The sequence below is a fragment of the Sturnus vulgaris genome, chromosome 3 (genome assembly GCF_052056855.1).
Source record: "Sturnus vulgaris isolate bStuVul1 chromosome 3, bStuVul1.hap1, whole genome shotgun sequence".
Lineage (NCBI taxonomy): Eukaryota > Metazoa > Chordata > Aves > Passeriformes > Sturnidae > Sturnus > Sturnus vulgaris.
The window spans coordinates 86,309,003-86,323,754 of record NC_142245.1 but is presented as its reverse complement, the minus strand read 5'-3'; the positions used below and the strand labels follow the sequence as shown (position 1 = coordinate 86,323,754).

Sequence of the window (14,752 nt, the reverse complement as noted above, 5' to 3'; positions counted from 1 at the left end):
CTTTCAAGATGCTCAAATGAGTATCTACAGTTCAGCAACATATACACTGCGGAGTATTTTATCAGAGTTGTGTTAGGCAAGTCCTTATGACACAAAAGTATCTTTAATACATACTCACTATAACAATGCCTATTTTATTCTTAAATTTGTATTTTGATGTTGCTATTAAGCTCTAAATGTTTAAATTATGTTCTGGTATCTCAACTGTCTTTTATTTAACAGTATTATTGAATTTGGCTACTGGCTAAACTTTGAATAGCTGTTTGAGGGAGCTAAAGTTACAAAATATTCCTTGATTCACAAAAGACTTGAAACTATTCTTAGTAAACAAGTATTTAGTTCTGTCACTACTGAAAAATGTCTGTCTTGCTTTCTGTGTCTGGAAATCTGAATGTGTAAAGCATGCTTTTGTGATCAGAAAAGCAGAAGTATCATGACAGCCACTTCTTTTTTTTCTTCCTTTTTTTTCTTTTTTTGGGGCGGTGGTTAACACTAGATCCCATCTACTTAACGCAGCTTGAATTAGGTTTTTTCTTTGAGGAAAATAGTGCAGGAAATCATCTGATATTTGCATCTAAATATATCAAGAAACAGGGCAAATTAAGAGAACATTAAATTCATTCTCCCTTAATTTTTATTGCCTACTGCATATGTAGTCTGGTAGCCCTCCCAGTACTGTAGCTTTTAACTGTTTAACATGCCAAAGTCCCAAAGGAATGTGCTGTCTGACAGTAGTGAGAAGTGAAATGACCCCGACATGTCCTTGAAGCGTAGGAGGTTCATGTTGACTTACACACTGTATGGTCACTTGCAGTTGCTCTCTGAACAACACATGCAGGCTGGGATATTTTGGATAACTGGGCATGTGTTGCATGGCATGTTCCCCCTTCTCCTGCAGTTTTCTGCCTTCTCTTTCCTAGACCTAAATACAGACTTGTGGATACATAAGTCAGTGTCATCTGATGTCACCACTCTTCTGTTTGAATGAGGGCTTCAACTTCCTTTAGTGATAGTGACCTCTCCTTCAAGCAGGTAGCCTGCAGCTGCTTCAAAGAGGATTATGCTGCTTACAGAATGAGAGGTTAAAAACGGAGGTCTTAACATTCCTTTAACTGTCAGTGTCTTGTTCCCTGAAGGCAGTAGGCTGGGTACTGTTATTTCAAAAAGTTCTCAGTGATATTATTAGGAGATCACTGCATAAGATGACATAGTGTCTGAACCTCTGTTTCCATGTTGTGTATATAAATTAATTCCTTGCATTGTGTTTGAATCCTTGATACAAACTAAACTTTCTGTTCTTGTCAATCTAGGTATTGCTACTACTTTGGAAAAAGAATTCATGTTATGCTGGAAATCACCAGGATTTGCAGCAGAGCAGAGAGATTTGACATTGATGGAAAACTTACTCTGTAACCATGAAACAACCTTGTTTCCAAGCTGGTTTTATTTGCCTAGCCCTGACCAGGTGTGGTGTTCAGATAACCAAGGTTCTTGACGTGGTCTCAGAGGCAGAGGGGGCATTTAGGCAATATCAGTACACGTGCTGCCCAGGGCAGTGCTGGGTGTGGTGCTTTCCAGGTAGTCCCCAAGACCAGTACATTTGGCTTATCTGAACTGACCTGCTGCAAGCTTTGTGATAGCTGCAAGTCTTTTATTCCCCACTTTTTAGAAGAGCAAGCTAAGTACAATGTTTGTGTCATCTTGCAAAGCATGCTGCAGTGCAAGAGATAAATGATCAGTAAACAAAGGAAGGAAAACAAGAAAAGAAAGTACTCCATTTAATCACAAAGTAGAAAATTCCTGCGGTGTAAGCTACATTTGTTTTTACCAATGGTAAGATTTATTACCTTCTTAGTCAAAAGATCTAGAAATAATTCAAGAGTTACAAGTGAATTTTTACAGCAATACAATAAATAAAGACAAGAAATGTTTTGAAGACAGTTAATTTTTAGGTGGATAAACAGTGCCTCATTAATCTTTCACTGCTATTTCATTCTTACCATTTGAAATTCGACACGCATGCTTGTACATAGGATGTACGCATACAAGTATGATTTTTCATGGATTGTGTTAAGCACTTTAGAAGCAGAGCTTACTATTACTTGGTGTCTGCAGGCAGCTTGGTACGTTTAAGGGAAGGATTTCATGTTTTTATTGTACTGAACACATAAAAGTTCTAGAACTTTGACGAGATCTGTTTAGGTTTTTTTCTTGCTGCTTTTGGGCAGAGCATCTTTTTCTGCATTCATCTTTATTCTCTTTGATCTAGAGGCCCAGCATCTTGCTGTTAAAATAAAGGAAAGGGTTTCCATTATTTTCAGCCTCTAATGTCTAATTAACCGTGTTATAAAAGGCTGATTGAGAAAATGTCACTCGTAAAGCAGTCAGTTAAATTTAATTACTTTCAGCGTGTAGGCATTGCCAGATGTAGCTCCAATAAACTCCAGGAAGTGCTGCTGCTCTTTAATTTACCGAGATTTACTTTCTTAAAGCTTTCGGATGTGAACAAAAAATGTTCTTTTAGATTCAGATCTCCAAGTTATCTTCTTCAGGTATCTGTGTACAGAATTGTGTTTGATCTGAGAACAAGGTTAGCTGGAGAAGTTTAAAGAGTGGCAAAAAGCAAAAGTTGCCATATTCAAAACATTAGTTAATTAACTAATTAACCACTCCATGAACACGGGTGTTACTTATCCCAGGGCTAGGTTTATACGGAGCTTTAAAAGCAACTTCACCGGCTAAACTCGGAGACTGGAACAATGCCGTCTGAAAGCACAAACACTGTCTACATAACACTGTGGTGTTAGCCAAAGCTCCTTCATGTCCTAGGCACTCTTTGTGTATTATTTGAACAATATACTATCTTTTATTATTTAACAAAAACAAACAAACAACAAAAACAACAACAACAACAAAAAAACCAAACAAACAAAAAAAACCCCGAGCTAGCCTGCACTACACATTGAGGGGCTTGTAGCGCTAAACTCTTCACGGCACCGAAGAAAGAAGACGTCTTTGCTCCCGGTTTGCCATGGGGTGGAGAGAAGAGTTACAGCATATTTCTCGAGCACCTCTATGAGCCCGTAGCTGCCTTCATCGGGACCGTGGCTCCCCAGGCGCCGCTCGCCCCTGTTTACCGGAGCCGGGGAGCAGCACGGGGGCACTGCGAGGCCGCTGCAGCAGCCCCGATCGGGCCGCGGTCGCTCCCCCCCTGCCTGGATCCGCCGCCTTGGGCGCCTGCGCGGCGGTGCCGGCCGCCCCGCACGGCTCCGACCCGGCCATGGCTCTGCGGCTGCTGCGCGGCGCGCCCGGGGCAGCGAGTAAGAGGCGGGCGGAGGGCGAGAGGGTCCGGGCCGTGCCGCGGAGGGGTTCCCCGGCTCCCCTGCCCTTCCTCCCGCAGGAACTGACGAGCGAGGGCACGGGGCGGGCGCCGCTCGGGGCTGGGGGGGCTGGAGAGCGCCCAAGATGGCGGCGGGTGAGGAGTGTGACGCGCCCCGCCGGCTCAGCCCCGGGGCCGTGGGATTTCACAGCTTTCCTCACACCTTCCATGTCCCTACAGTTTCCCTGCTCCTTTCCTCTCCCCTTCCCTCCCTCTCTCCCCCCCTGCCTCCAATTCGGCATTAATATTCCCCCCTGTATTGCAAACCTGCTGCTCTCGGGCAAATCTGTTATTACGAAGGTTTTCTTGCCCTGTTATTGCTTCATACTTCTTAATGGCAGTAAAATGTTAAACAGTGGTTTAATGTTTGGAGAATAGCTGGAGGAAACGTGCTGTGGAGCTGGAAGTTACTGGTCCGTGCCCTTCACCTGAGGAAATTCAGGTGGTTTGTTTATAGAGAAGTAACGCAGATTGTATAACAGAGCCTGTCCCACAGGCCTCAGCTTGGGCTGTTTGTTGGGTGCTTCCCTCTCTGTCAAAAACTGAGGTTCTGTGATGTTATTGATAAAATACTTCTAAAACAAACCAGTATGCTGTATGTTAATGGAAGAGCTGCTAAAAAAATTATTGTGCTCTAGTTGGCTGTCAGGTTCATGGCAAGATGTGGCTCTTATCACCTGAGCATCCCGAGGTGTGCCCCGCTCCCACTGCATGGATGGCTTTGGTAGGAGACTGTGGGCCGCTTCAAAAGGTGGAATACTGAAGTGCAGCAACTTTCAACTTCAAGTTCAGTTATTTAATTAATAAATGAGATGACTTTGTGACACCGTGTAAAAGAGGAGGGAATCAAAGATCAGTTTGTAGAATGTGGTTTAGTAATGTTGATAGTTCATCTCATCTTTTTCAGAGATATTTAAGGCTGAACTTTTTTCACCTCTGTCAAGAAGAGTGTATTTTGGTCAAGTAAATCTATCAAGGGAAATGGATTTTTCCTCTTCTCTGGTGACCGAGATAATTAATTTCGTACTAGCACCTTAATCTGGTTTTTATTTGAATTTGGACTAGAATACCAGTTATAATTTAATTTTCTAGCTAGCTTTTTTGCCAGCTTACTGAAGAATAACAAGAAGCTTGGCAGGAGTAGAAAGACCCAATGTTTGGAACAGATCAGATCCTTTACTGTAGATAGTTTGTTACATCATACTTAAAGCAAAAAAAACCAAAACAAACATACTCCTTTGAGGCATTGGCAGCAGTTGGCAGACATAATACAGTTTATGTGGCTGTAGGGTTTGATATTACAGATGTGGTACTTTAAAATGAATGAATATGCTGATTCTGGGAATTCAAGTGAGTTGTTAGTTGGTGTATATTAGGGTGAGTCAGATTGACAGTGCTTGAGAAGGTTTCCTGATTCAGTCTCCTCAGGAAAGTAGAATAATAGTTCTTTCATGTACTTTGCACCCAGCTGGTAGATATCTGTTTGAATCTTGCTTCTTAGAAATGTCAGAACTGCTTTAGGCACCTGTCTACCGCCAAAATATTTTTAGTGGGTAGTTTATGCTCACTGTGGACATTTGGCTTTTTTAACCAAAATGTTAGTGGGACTTTAAAGAAAAAAAAGGTTAATACTTTTAATGAAAGCATTTGCATACAGTTACATAATTGAACTTAAACATGCTCAAAAGTTTTTCCTGCTTTTGACTACCAATTGAATTATATTACCATCCTAAGGGAAACCCAGCTATCCTGTGCCGACATTCTGGGAAACCTGTTACTAAGGGAAGGTTATATTTTTTTAAACTTTCCTTTGGGAAAGCAGAAGCTTTTTCTGACTAAAAAGCTGCTGGAAATGAGCCAAGACATGGAAATCAGCAGGTTTCTTGGAGGAGGTTAGGATTTCTCCCAGAAAACAGACTGTACTGGTCTATGCTAGCATAATTACTGTTTAAGTCTAAAGTACAAGAAAGTAACAGCAAAGATAAGTTCAAGCAGTTTAAAATATACTGTTTATATGACCTGAGTTATACAACTAACACAATTTTGCCTACATATGTTTCTAGGGCCAAAAATAATTATCTGTGCTGATTTAGGTGCTCATGAATTGAATGTTTAATCATGTTTAGAGTTTGTTTCCCTGCCTTCCTCTCCCTCATCCCTGAAGTAGGTTTTTCTCAGAGGTGCTCTGGACAGTTACAGTGTTAGTGTGCTAAACTTCCCCATTCACGCTACACGTGTCCATTTGTTTGATAGAGTCATTACTTCTTTGCCACTTGCGGAGCAGCTCCAGCGCTAAGCCAGGAGGAAGATCTGAACCTGCTAAGCAGCCACTAAAGAAACCAAAGTTACCAGTAGGTCGGTTTGATGAACCAGAAGAGTCCAGTATGGAGAAGGAACCCTTGGAAAGTAAGTAAGGTTTTACAAAATTGGAAGCTGCGTTTTAAAGGCAAGACTGCAAGATGCTGTGCTGATGTCAGTTTAAGAAGGTGACAGGCATTCAGCACTCTTTAGAATAATTTTCTAAGCTTACTGGTTCTGAAAAAAAAAGCCAGAGAGGCAGGGCAGTGGGCACAAATTGCAGCAAGTGGTGCACCAGGGGAGAAGAAACTTCAGAACAAATGTGGTCAAACATTGTAGCAAGTCACAGGGAGAACCTGTGCTTCCTCTGCTCTTGAAGATAACCAAATTTGGCTGGATGTCCTGGTTTAGTACCAACCCTGCCTTTAGCAGGGCTGGAGCCAAGTGCTTGCCAAAGGTGCCTTCCACCACCACAAAGCACTGCATGATTCAGAGAAATATAGCTGGTATTGGTCTGTAATAGTACAGCTGTAAATGGTGCCAGTAAACTCACCAGGGCACCAGCTAGTTTATATTTTTCAAAAGTCCTGTTTTATTTCTTAGTCCAAAGAACATTTCTGATTCATGCTGCATTTTGTAGGCTTCATTTGTAGCTGCATTTCTTAGTCTTGCAGGCAGTGTTTTGAAAAGAAACAATTGATACTGAGTTTCCTGAGCAGACCTAACAAACTTGTTATGTTCTGGTGACCTCAGTGGGCCTGCATGAGAAGACTGAGGCACAGATATATCACTGCTAAACTAAAAAGGAAGATAAGTGGTTTCTTGTCAATGGGAGAAAGACAGAATCTCTTTCTTTCTTCTTTTTAATTAGCCATCTTTACTTAACTAAAAGCCATAGTCATGCTTTGTATAACTCACCACAGTGTGATGTTCTGCTACAGTTCATCAGTAGCAATAACACGTTTATCTACTTCGAGGTCTGTAAATATCCAGATGACAAAATGACTGAAAAATCATGGAATCATTGAGTAGTTTTGGTTGGGAAGGCCCTTCAAGATCATCAAGTTCCAGCACTCCTGCCATGGACAGGGATACCTCCCACTAGAACAGGCTGCTCAAAGCCCAGTACAGCTGGCCTTGACCATTTCCAGGGATAGGGCATCTACAGCCTCTCTGAACAACTTGTTCCAGTGCCTCACCATTCTCACAGTAAAGAATTTCTCCCTAATAACTAATCTAAACCTACCCTCTTTTATTTTACAGCCTTTCTCCCTTGTCCTGTCACTATGTGCCCTTGTTAAAAGTACCTCTCCAGGTTTTCTACAGGCCCTCTTCAGGTACTGGAAGATTTCTAAAAGGTCTCCCAAGAGCCTTCTCTTCTGCAGGCTGACGAACCTCAATTCTCTCAGTCTTCTCTCAGTCTGCCCTAATAGAAGAGATGCACCAGTCCTGTGATTGTCTTAATGGCCTTCTGTGGACTCGTTCCAAAAGGTCCACCTCTTTTTTGTGTTGGGAACTCCACAACTGAACACAGTACTCTGGGTGGGGCTTAGGGCTTTTATTTTTTTTTAAACAAATATTTATGATACAAGAACTTTCAAAGAGGCAATGCAAAGAATAACTTTTAACTATTTGCAGCAAATGCAACACAAATTTCTTCTGTCCAACATCTTCATGAATTAAGCGTTAACAAGTTAAAATATTTTCTTCTCATTTTTTATAGAGTATATTCTGCCTTACCATGTTAACAGGAAGCCAGGTCTGAAAGCACTAATATCCCGGGGAAAGGAAATACAGATCTATAGTCTCCAAAAGGAAGGCAGCAGAGTGCCCATTAGAAGCACAGTTTCCTTCGTCTGTAAACTGTACTTCATGAAATCCCTCAAACACGTTAACATGCCCTTTTGTGCAGTGCTGGTAATTTCTTCAATTCTTGGGATGTAGTCTTGGGTAAACTCGGATAAAGTAATTTTCCAGACCTGGATGTGATACTGTCTCACGAGAGCATTGCCACTCACCTCCAGAAAATTAAAAAGTAGTTTAGCTGTCTCATCTGTCAGAGGCTCCATATTCAACATCCAGGCAAGCCAGTGCCATGCATAGTTCAGTCCATGAGGATGTGTCCTTTATTTAATTCCATAAGGCCACCAGAGTTGAATGATAGCAGCATAAAGACAAATAATTCCTTACATTCATTTAAGAAACTGATCTTATTCTTCCACCTTAGAATCCCTAATTTCATAACCAAAATCCTCAGATGTTCTTCCACAGAAGTCCCCTCTTTTTATACATGATAAAGTGGCAATTTTTGTGCAGCAGAGCTAAAAAAAGGTCTCCAACTCCAGGGCATATTACCCTGAGGCCACCACAGCCGTTGGGAAAGCTGCATCATGGTGAAAAGTTCCTTCTGCTTCTCCTTCTTTCACAAATTTCTCCGCAAGTTTGTCATTGTGTTGTTACATTATTCTTGTATTATAGAATCATCTCCACGCAATTTCAGATTGTGGCTCACTTGAGAACTAATTCACAGTTGGAGTTACTGTACAAGCAACTGTTTAATTCTTTTTTTTTTTTTTCGCAGGAAAATCAGTGCCATCACTGCTTCATTTAAAACATGCATAATCAATATATTTTGTTATTTGCTTGGGTAGTCCAGGTTTGGAGCAAGACTCAAGGTCTCTTTAGTTGCTCCTGTATTTTTTACGTGTAACACCAGCAATAGTTTGCAAACTGCCTGTTGTATTATTACGAGAAAACTAAGAGTTGAAACTGGATTTAGAGTTCCCACTGCTCTGTAGCTATCATGGAGAAATATTTTGACCATCTGCATCCATCAGCAATGCTTTGATATTGGGATGACGTGTACAAAATAATATCAGGTCCATTTGTACCCCTGGAACTTCCAGAGGTGCGCAGATACTGATGTTTCTTTTTCTGGTCTGCATCAGTTATGAAGCAGACATCCCAGTATGTCATCCTGTATAGCCTGTAGCTGTATGAGTTTCCTCCATCACTTTTATTTTTGTCTGCTGTCCAGAATTTCGTTTTCAACTCTGCACCTCATTACTTGTGTTGCCCATCTGCCTAATTGGGCTTAGTTAGGGATATGACTGAGGGGCTCCCAAGTTAGGTGTATATATGGGAAGCTCTGGAGAATCAGTGTGGCACAGGGCACGTGGGGTACTGTGAGTTTCTGGGAACCCCACAGTCTAGTGCAAGATGAGACTCAGCCTAGGATGGTGCTGTGCCACAAGTACTTTGTGGCTTGATGGCCTGAGTTAACTGTTTTTAGGAGATGGCCCTGAGTAAAGGTGCACTGAGTAGTGTAAGAATGTTGGGTGAGGCACAGAAAGCTCTGTGGTGTTTAAGAAAGTAACATGAGCTGGCAGTGTGCTTCTCTTTTGCAGCAGGATAGAGAGTTGGATGAAAAGCTGGACATGAGCCAGCAGTGTGTGATTGCAGCCCAGAAAACCAAATCCTGGACTGCATCAAAAGCAGTGTGGCCAGCACAGCAGGTCAAGGGAGGTGATTCTCCCCCTCCTCCTCATGAGACCCTACCTGGAGTGCTGCATCCAGCTGTGGAGTCTTCAGCACAAAAAAGGCATGAACCTGTTTGAATGGGTCCAGAGGAGGGACACAAAGATGATCATAGGGCTAGAGCATCTCTCCTGCCAGGACAGGCTGAGAAAGTTGGGGCTGTTCAGCCTGAAGAAGAGAAGGCTTTGGGAAGATCTAATTGTGGCCTTCTGATGTCTAAAGGCAGTTCAGTACCTTAAGGGGGTTTATAAAATACAGGGAAGGAGTTTTCCTACAAGCAGATAGTGACAGGACAAGAGGAAATGGTTCTAAACTGAAATAAGGCAGGTTTGGATTAGATGTTAGGAAGAAACTCTTTACTCTGAGGGTGGTGAAGCATTAGAACAGGCTGCCCAGGGAACTTGTGGGTGCCCCATTCCTGGAAGTGTTCAAGGTTAGGCACCCAACCAACCTGGATGTTTTAAATACAAGACTAACAGAATCTTGACTACAATTCAAGCTAAAATTGAAACAGAGTGCTTAAAATTAGAGACGTAAACAGCAAGTAATCTGGGGTTTTAGATTTAGTGAATATAAGTACATAGTACCTGAATGATGCAAGTTCTGACTTGAGAAGCTGTGGTACTTTAATGGCTCTGGACATTTAGTTGCTTCTTTATTTGCATAAGTGAATATGATCATATATATTGCAGTCATAAAAACTGAAATTAATTTTGTAGGACTCTGGGAAATGTTTAACTCAAGGTTGCCTTTCAGAACAAAAAAAAGAATTGATTTTGTCTTTGAAAATTAAACTAAAAGGAGAACATAATAAATGATAGCATCTTTATATTTGTCAACATTATAGAAATTTTAATGAACTTTCCCTGTTGTTTTAGAATTCCCTGATGGAATCAATCCTACTACAAAAGAGAGGGGTGGACCTAGAGGCCCTGAACCTACACGTTTTGGAGACTGGGAGAGAAAAGGACGTTGTATAGATTTCTAATATTTAAATGTCTGTATTGCTAATAAAATATTTATGGTTGAAAAACACAATGTACAGAAAAAATCTCACCTGGATTTGTCATGGAGCTTATCGTTTCTGTCATGCCACCGCATTCTGTCATGTGATGGATTTTCTGAATAATGCAATGTAATTAAACACAGTGCTGCAGCTCAGATTATGGAGCTATTAGTGGCTCAATGTCTGCCTGATCTTTAGTACTGTTTACACTGTGCAAGTATAAATGCAAGTCTAGTGGTGTGAAATTGGTAGTGAAGAGCTTATTGAGATGCATAAGGGCTTGTATTTCTTCATCAATGTAAAGATTTATGTGATGTTGTAAAAGTGTTCAAAGAACTTCGCATTTCACAAACCTGGACACCATTCATCAAGAGTAGAACCAGCTCTGAGAAGATCAGTAGGTTACTGTTTTCACACAGTGGTTCCCTGCTAAAAGCTCCTTTACTCAAGGACCTTCCCTCTGTCCCCGTTGCAGTGGGTTGGGTGTTTCTTCCTTTTTGTAGGAAAGGGACAGTCTTGACTGAGGACTGTAAGTAGCACAATGGAAATGGAGACTTAATTTTGGAGATGGTCAGCTCTTGATTGCAAGTAGTGTGGAGGTGCTCTATTTGCAATTCTGCAACACTGTTCTTTATCACCTGTCTTCTTCATGCTGTTTGCATTCTCTTTTCTTTTGTAAGTGGAGGTGCCCTTTTCTACATGGGCTAAATGCTGCTTGGAAAAAAAATGCATCATTACTGTCTGAAACCTTATGGTCAAAGGGGGCAAATTCCTTTAGATGATCTAATATTGTAGGTCTTAAAACTAAGTTATCTGGCATCAAACTAAATACCTTTCAGTCAGACTGAGCTCAGCTCTTCATTCAAGAGCTTCTCTAGTCATAAGTATTGTAGTAGAGTAGAGAGAGTAAAGTGCAAATCTTACACGTGTGTGGGTATCTACTAATGAGAGTAAGTTGTCATTATCAAAATGTGTGAATGTGTGCTCTATTTCTGTGCAAGTTCTTTTTGATAGCCTGAACAAATGGATCTTCTCTAGTCACAGAATCAGAGAACAGTGTGGGTTTTGCATTACTCTGGCTCTGTGTGGGCTTTGCCCACCCTTGCCTTTGCATGGTTTAACTAGAGCATTAAAGTGTGTTGGTCTTGTCAAAAATCTGAGCAGCCTCCCCTAAAACTCACCTGAGTGGCAGCCAGTGGGGGAGCTCCTTGTTGAAATCTGGCAGTGTATCCAGTGTGTGTGTTAGAGACAGTCTTAGTCTTGCTCTAGTTGTGAGTTTGGATATTTGTGATGAGGAAATACTGAAACAAAGTACTGAACCTGTTCAGTTATAGGTTTATCAACCAAATACCTCACTGACAAGTGAAATGAGATTAACAAAAACCTGTTTCTCATAAAAGGTGTTAATTAGTGGTAATTAAATTTTGAACCTTTAAGTTCTGTAGCATGGCTTGGATATTGGAAAATTGTTTTGTATTTATATCCAATTCATTCTAATTTTTCTTCTGTAGAGTGACAGATCTTTCCAAAATCTCTTGACATTTTCAGTTACCTAAAGATAGGCTGGGTCAGCTGTCTTTAATATATGCTGTTTGTTAATTATTTCTAGTAATGTTTTGCCTTTTCAGTTGCTGGTGTGTTGGAAAATACTTTCTCACACAATACACCACCTTTTCAAATAGGAAGTGGAAATTTTAATTGGAAACTTCTGCCTTTTCTGCATCATTATTAATAGGCTTAACATCTTAATTTGCGAAGAGGTGGTAAAATACTGCAGTTATTTATTTTTTAATTCTAAATCTTCTCCAAGGATTGTTGCATTACTTCATTATCTTCTCATACCAGGTTTTACCCTTCCCAGCACACACTCCGTGAATGTTTATCTAGTTGCACTTCTTGGCATTCCTGATTTTCAAATCTAATTGCTTTCCTCAGTGTTGACTGCAGGTGCATTCCTCCCTGGATGCAGAATTACACTGTTTTGATTTAGCATACGAGGAACTAGTCTCACTTTTCCGTCATTTTCCTTACATTTCAGTTGCTTATCTTTGGTCTCGCTCAGCTCTGTGTTTAAGGGCTGACCAAAGTAATGTCCAGGCCCCTGTTTGTCTTCTTTCATGCAGGTGATGACTGCTGCTGTCAGAGCCACAGGCAGGCAGTCCTTCCTGTCAGAGCTCAGGCAGGTCCTAGACACTCCCTGCCAATATCCATGAAGTACCTGGATTTGGAAGATAATTCTGAGAGCACTAGCATCTGTACCAATAAGACAGTGTCTCATAAAGGCAGGGATTTTGCTTTCCTTCAAAAAAGGGAATCACAGAATAATTGAAGTTGAAATAGACCTCTGAGATCATCAAGTCCAACCATTAACCCAGCACTGCCAAGTCTGCCACTAAATCATATTCCCAAGTGCCACTTCTACATATTCTTCTAAATACCTCCAGGAATGGTGACTCAATCACTTCCCTGGGCAGTCTGTTTTAAGCTTGACAGCCCTTTCGTTGAAGAAATTTTTCCTAAAATAAAAAGGCTGTTGTTAGCCCATGTTATAAATAGCTGAAAAGGAATTGGTGCATGGGAAATAGAGACCACTTCAGTCTTGAGCAACTTCAAGCCTTTTCTGCCATGTCACAGGCTGGTGCCAGTAACCAAGTATTTGCTTAACTTGTTTATGGAATGTGTCAGTAAGACATAGGAAACTGAACATATAAGCAAGATAATGTGTAAGAGCCAAAGAGTGAATGCCAGGGGGCCCTCTTATGTTGTCTGGCAATTTGGCATTTACCAAAAAGAGGAGCCCTGGACTCTAGTAACAGTTAAGCACAAAATCCTATGGTGCTGCAAAATTGCTTGTGGTACCTGTCAAAAGTGATGAGGGATTGAATGTAGCAAATGATACAATGATATTGTAGGGTATAAACAATCATTTCTCTTTGTTTTCTTGCAGTGCCTGCAGTTAGAAAGCAGCACTTCAGCACTTTTTTGGAGCTGTCTTCCTACTCTTCCCAGATAATTACTATTAGAAATACACTGGAACTTAGCATTAGGGTAAGAAAATGGCTAGGGGTATTAGCTATTAGATCAGCTATAGATATGGTTTTGTTATAAATACTGACCAAATATTTTTGTAGCTCTTTTTGTTAGTATAAACAGTGAAGAGCAGCAAGGATGGTATCCTAAGATTTTCTGTTAACTTTCTGGGAGGCAAAAGGAAAACTGTTCTGTGTGTATAAGCAAATTCTTGCATTACTGCAGGATGCTTGCTGCTGTGTTTCGTTTTCTTTACTAAAAATCTGTATGTTATGTTTCTGCAGTAGGTTTTCTCTTTTAAACTTGTTTCTGCTACTTGGTATAGATGCATTTGGTATATTATTAAAATTATGAAACCTTTATTGTTTGAAGGAATTGCACCATAAATACATGAAGTTTCAATTTACAGTGAAAGAAAAGATTTGCTATATATTGCCTTGTTTGGAAAGTATGTATTTCAGTGTTGATTTTATTACGTTGAAACATAGGATACATAATAGAATCACTGTAAAATTACCTGTGATGGTAGCATATGTTTGTAAAGCACCATGGAATGTTGTTATAAATCTCTACAATTTTTTCAGTTGACAGCAATAAATGATGACAAATTCCAGTGGTCTGTAGTGACAGATAAATTAAATGCCTTTTAATGACCCTTAGTTTGGTATTTTTATTGAAAAAGCACCACACTGTCTTGTTCTGAAATGTCACAAAAAGGAGGAAAACTGTATTCATTTGTAAGAGAAGCAGTTTTAGTAGTTCTGTGGTTTTTATAACTGTTCATGAGTCAAAAATACATTATCAAGCATATCAGAGCATAAGGAAAGGGTTTGAAATGTGTTTCCATGTGCTGATGGAGATCAAAACCATGCACGTTTGTGGTCACTTTCTTGCTTTTGTAAAATGCAGTATAAAATACCTTTTCTTAACTGGTGGTCAGTGTTTCATATCAGATCAGCTGTGCAGGCTACATTTTAATGTGGGTATGGCTGTGCTCCCTCTTCCAGCTCAAAAACTGCTGGTTTTTAGGGGTAGTCATGTGTAATCTTCTAAAACACTTTTGTTGCAGAAAGAATATCCCAGTAGAAATTGAATTTTAGTTACAAAACAGCAAATCCTGAGAAAAGAGTTCTATTTAAAATGAGTGCTCTGACAGGCGGAACTAACGAAGTCCTGTTTCCTATGAATGTCTTACATCCCCTGCAGATCAAGCATCTTTCTCCATGTTCCTGTGTTGATTGACATTATCTCCATTGGGCCAGAGAAGGAGCATCTTTCTGCCCGTCTTTTCCCCCTGAGAGGAATTATTTGGACCTCTTTCCCAGCCACTGATTTCCACAGAGCTTTCAAGAGCTTCATTCTCCTAATGTCTCTCCTTGACACCTTTTCAGAATAGGTTGGAGTAATTGACTTTTGAAGTGCAGGGACAGTGCAGATATTGGCCTCCCATCCTTTGGAAACCAAGCTGCTGAATGATTTTGACCATATGTATTTTCTTCAGA

At 40.6% G+C, this 14,752-nt stretch overlaps 1 protein-coding gene across 2 annotated transcripts; it reads left to right on the top strand.

The window, feature by feature from the left end:
• Positions 1-3,167: 3,167 nt before the first annotated feature.
• On the top strand, positions 3,168-13,909 carry SDHAF4 (succinate dehydrogenase complex assembly factor 4). 2 transcript variants are annotated; one of them, XM_014870245.2, is made up of 3 exons: positions 3,168-3,320; positions 5,633-5,785; positions 10,093-13,909. In XM_014870245.2, exons 1-3 carry the CDS (start codon positions 3,281-3,283, stop codon positions 10,200-10,202), a joined length of 303 nt encoding a protein of 100 aa, XP_014725731.1. In that variant the 5' UTR covers positions 3,168-3,280; the 3' UTR covers positions 10,203-13,909. The 2 variants fall into 2 exon arrangements, with proteins under 2 accessions (XP_014725731.1, XP_088018342.1); XM_088162216.1 differs by lacking the exon at positions 3,168-3,320 and adding an exon at positions 3,355-3,475.
• The last annotated feature ends 843 nt before the right edge of the window (positions 13,910-14,752 follow it).

Bases quoted from the DNA above. Each gene is read 5' to 3' on its own strand.
- SDHAF4 (XM_014870245.2), top strand. From the start codon at position 3,281: ATGGCTCTGCGGCTGCTGCGCGGCGCGCCCGGGGCAGCGA. The intron at 3,321-5,632 runs GTAAGAGGCGGG...TTTGTTTGATAG, and splicing joins CGGCGCGCCCGGGGCAGCGA to AGTCATTACTTCTTTGCCAC. The intron at 5,786-10,092 runs GTAAGTAAGGTT...CTGTTGTTTTAG, and splicing joins GGAGAAGGAACCCTTGGAAA to AATTCCCTGATGGAATCAAT.